At 51.7% G+C, this 4,388-nt stretch overlaps 1 protein-coding gene across 1 annotated transcript; it reads right to left on the bottom strand.

The window, feature by feature from the left end:
- Window positions 1–257: 257 nt before the first annotated feature.
- Window positions 258–4,048, bottom strand: LOC149340727 (nucleoredoxin-like protein 2). Its single transcript, XM_089551173.1, has 3 exons — window positions 3,747–4,048; window positions 2,804–2,889; window positions 258–402 (listed from the first exon to the last, which is right to left on the bottom strand). Exons 1-3 carry the CDS (start codon window positions 3,933–3,935, stop codon window positions 258–260), a joined length of 420 nt encoding a protein of 139 aa, XP_089407299.1. The 5' UTR covers window positions 3,936–4,048.
- Between the last annotated feature and the right edge of the window lie 340 nt (window positions 4,049–4,388).

Here is a 4,388-nt window from a genome sequence, read left to right as displayed (position 1 = left end):
CAGGCTTCGCGAGTTTTGTACGTTAAAACCCGGACGACATACAGGAAAAAGTGCTGTTTTTATGCTGTTTACTATACTTGCCAAATACAAGGTGTACATAACGCGTCACCCAGTTGCGTCATTGCATGTACATCTGCTCTGTTGATATACAGGTGACGCAACGCATTTCATTACACCTTACGCAATGTTCGCGGGCACGTTGAACGCGTTGGTCCCAAGTAAGCGCGCTAATTGTTGCATTTGTTTGACGAGTTTGTTCATATGCAAGTGAGCCAGTCCTTGAAGGCCTGGCTGCCTTTGGTCTGGACGTCGGGCCTTACGTTGGCGCAGATGAGCGCCCCGTCCGCCTTCAGAACCACCAGCGTTGGTATGCCCGCCACCTTGTAGCGAGTCTTCAGCGTCCTGCGAACAAAGTAACTTCGCGTCCATTACTCTGTCCCGAGACAGTTTTTATACACGTGTATAAGATGCACATATCCTGGCTACATTTGTACCTTTATGCACAAACTCCTTCCTATCGCTCGCCTACTGAGTTCGAACCCGACCGTGGCGGCCGCGTTAATAAGGCGGATAATGATAAGGAAAGAGGCTATTCGGATAATGACAGCGTCCATCATACCGCACCTCAACTACCCTCTCCCGTAACAATGAGCTGGCTCACCAGCTTGCCTGCGATACTATACACCGGGCGCCGGGGAACCCATGGACGAGTCCACCGACGGAGCAGGCGGTCAGGGCTTACAAACACACTGTCGACGAATACTACACGCAGCGAAAATTGGACTTAGCTGATTTACCGCCACCACACCAATCCTTATCGATCCGTGTGGCTCGCATTCTTCGCCGAATACAGTTTAATCTTCTACGTACACCAGCCAAACTTTATCTATACCGGCGCACTTCCACAACTCAGTTCCCAAACTGTCCACACACATATGCGGCCATAGAGCACTGCCTTACTCAGTGCCACGCAGCCTTCCAGTCCCCCGCCTATCCTTCCCCCCCCCCCCCCCCCCCCCCCCCCCAACCGTGGCTCATCTGGCTCGCCTCCCTAGATCTCAAGCTGCAACGTGTCCTCGTCGCCTTGGCTCAGGACCTATTGAACGCCCAATAGAAAGGATTTTCTAATAAAAGTGTCACACCACCACCACCCGTAACAGATATCAATCATGACGGAACGGAAAAATAAACGCGCTAATTAGAAAGGCCTCTAGACTGGCGTTAAGATTACCACAAGTGCTTCATAACATCGCGTTAAGATGCGTCTCAGAGAGGAAGTACTCAGAGAGGAAGTACTTGGACGGTCTGGGATTCTACTGCGCTTTCGAAGAACGTAAAAAATCTATCTGCTCGACTCCCAGATCAGGAGACTTAAACGGATCAGGACGGGCCGCACTCTCCTCACTAAACTCAGACTTCTCAACCTATAGAAGACCATAGCAATCAAACCACAAACATCGCTCCAGAAATCAGACACCTTCGTGGTTAGACCGCTGCTCAGGAGTATCGACCCGGCCAACCACGAGGGCTGAAGTAATGCCACAGAGCTAAAATCTTGGACGAACATCTAAAAAAGGCCCAGTTTGTGATGTACGTGGATGCTTTGGTTTGGTTTGGTTTGGTTTGGTTTATGGGGGTTTAACGTCCCAAAGCGACTCAGGCTATGAGGGACGCCGTAGTAAAGGGCTCTGGAAATTTCGACCACCTGGGGTTCTTTAACGTGCACTGACATCGCGCAGTACACGGGCCTCTGGAATTTCGCCTTCATCGAAATTCAGCCGCCGCGGCCGGGATCGAGCCCGCGTCTTTCGGATCAACAGCCGAGCGCCGTAACCACTGTGCCACCGCGGCGGGTACGTGGATGCATTGAGGTATAAGGGCAGAGAGGCGGCCGCAGTAAATATACGGAGTAACTATAGCAACCAAATGCATCCGGACGGCGGAAAAGGTGGCGATAGCCCTAGCAATCTCGGAAGTCAACAGAAGACGAAACAGTTACTGGGTAGTATCAGACTCACAAGCAGCCAGTCGAGCCATCCAAAACAATAAGGGTAGCCTCATAGAAAACAAACTCCTGGCCTGCCGGCCAGAAGGAACAGACACAGACAGGCAAAAAACAATCGTTCTGGGTCCCCGATGATGATGATAAAAGGATCTTATTGGTACAGAGAGCTATGACTGGTCCGACTCTTAAGGGCCGGCCCTCACAAAAACTAAGGGGGGGGGGGGGGGGGGGGGTCCCTGTTTTCAAGATTATTCCGGAGCATTCTAACTGCGACACATCTTCTTTCACTCCCATCTTCCTTCTTTCCCTCACGGCACGGTTGAGGTGTCCACCGAGATATGTGAGACAGTCACTGCACCACTCATTTCCTGATAACGAAACTTATAATTTCGACCGCCTGGGGATCTTGAACGTGCACTGGCATCGCACGGCACACGGGCGCCTCTTGCGTTTCGCCGCCATCGAAACGCAGACGACGCTGCCGGGGTCGAACGGGTCCTATGGATCGGTAGTCGAGAGCTCTAGTCACTGAGTCACCGCGACGGGTCCGTAAGCCAAAATGGTCATTCTTCAGTGACTAATTAATTAGCCCGTGCATATTCGGAGTCACAAATAATGAGTGCGAAAAAAACCTAACATGTTATGTTGGTAATACGATAGCATTAGAAACGGTTTATGCCTTTACCGGAAGTGACGGAACTTCCGGTCTGGTGACGTCACTTTCCTCCAGTCAATGGGCGAGTTTCATGACCAACGATGTATTTTACATTAAAAAACATTGAGCAGCGCGTCACTCACAACTGCAGATTATTTTCGAAGGGAAGCGAAAGCCATTCTGCGTGGTGGTTCTTCAGGTCGTCCCGCATTTCCTCCGCTGTTCGGTTCTGCGAGAGGAACACGACCTGCGTTGGTGAGAACAGTCTCCCGTTGGCTGCCTGCCGCGTCGAAACCACGCCAATTCCCACCGAGCAGCCACGTGTCTTTTACACCGGTGTCGCTCTTAACGCCTTGCTAACCACTGAACTATTGCTAACCACGGTGGTGCACGGCTCGATAATAAGCGCAATCTTGTGCATTGCTCTTTGCTCCAGCAACATGGCGGGTATCAGCGCAAGCTACTAGCTAACTAGTTTCAATAGCGATCATTCACTTGGCCTTCAATCTTCACGGGTCCTTGCCCGCACCAGTATAGCTACCCGCTGAACGGAAGCCGTGCCGATTTTGCATCGAATGCCTACCAGGCCGAAAGGAACTTGGCGGTATGTGGTGTTCCAATCCTAGCTGCCTTTCGTTGCAGATTGAACGAGGGATACAAAAACTAACCCTTCAGGTGGCGCTGCTAATACAACAATTCACTGGGGAGGAACGGCAAGTCCAGGCACAAAAGGGCAGCCTATATGTTCACATGCAATGTAGGCCTAACCCAAATGCATCGTGACCGCTTGAGACGAATTGGACCGGGACTCTGAGGAAGCGTTCAAGCACTTGTTCCCCTGGAGTACCACTTCTGCCGCCACCATAACTGCGCTTGTCATATGGCCTGGTGATTTACCAATAACGCTATACTCGTCCTTGCGTTTTATGCGCATTTTGTGCCACGGATTGGATTACAAACTAGCCCAAACCCACACCTTACTAATCTTCGTCTTTAGTTGCGTCGTTTTCACTGATTGTCACCAAGTTACCAACCTGAGCCCAAGACGTGCGGCGCAGTTAAGCTTTCGGGCGCGCATACACGTACCTCGACAGGGAGTCCGAGTTGCTTGGCTTCCCGGTATGCCTGGGCCAGCAGGGGCGTGAAGGAGCAGCACGGCAGACACCACTGGGCCGAGAAGTAGAGGCAGACGATCCGCTTGTTGCGCAGGGCCGCGTCGGCCGAGATGCTGGTGCCATCCTTCGTCAACAGCACTTTGCCCCGGAACAGTTCCATCCACGACCCACTCTGTCAGAGGGTGGGCCGAAAGGCGAGGCACGTTGGGCTGCGCAGAAGGCAAATCATGCCCACGTTCAATTGATAAGAGCGCTACGCACTATTTTAGCGGCAACCGCGCGAAGCCTAGCCCATTACTGGCAATGGGTAGGGAAAGCCGAGACATGGTAGTTGTTGTATATGTGGTTTTGGTTTCAGTTTAGTGTATTCTTTTGTGACTTCTCTCTGTAGATCAGTGTAGATGTGTCCTTAACACGAGTTAAGGACATCGTAGTCGAAATCAAGAGGAAGAAATGGGCTTGAGCAGGGCATGTAATGCGAAGGCAAGATTAACCGCTGGTCTTTAAGGGTAGCGGAGTGGACTCCAGGCGTACAGAAGCGTAGCAGGGGTCGGCAGAAAGTTAGGTGGGCGGGTGAGATTAATAAGTTTGCTAGGATAGGGTGGCCGCAGCT

This window comes from Amblyomma mixtum, chromosome 6 (assembly GCF_055824585.1).
Source record: "Amblyomma mixtum isolate Tamu chromosome 6, ASM5582458v1, whole genome shotgun sequence".
In the NCBI taxonomy this organism is placed as follows: Eukaryota; Metazoa; Arthropoda; class Arachnida; order Ixodida; family Ixodidae; genus Amblyomma; species Amblyomma mixtum.
Note: the sequence above shows the minus strand (reverse complement) of the source record. Positions and strands in the feature narration are given on the sequence as shown.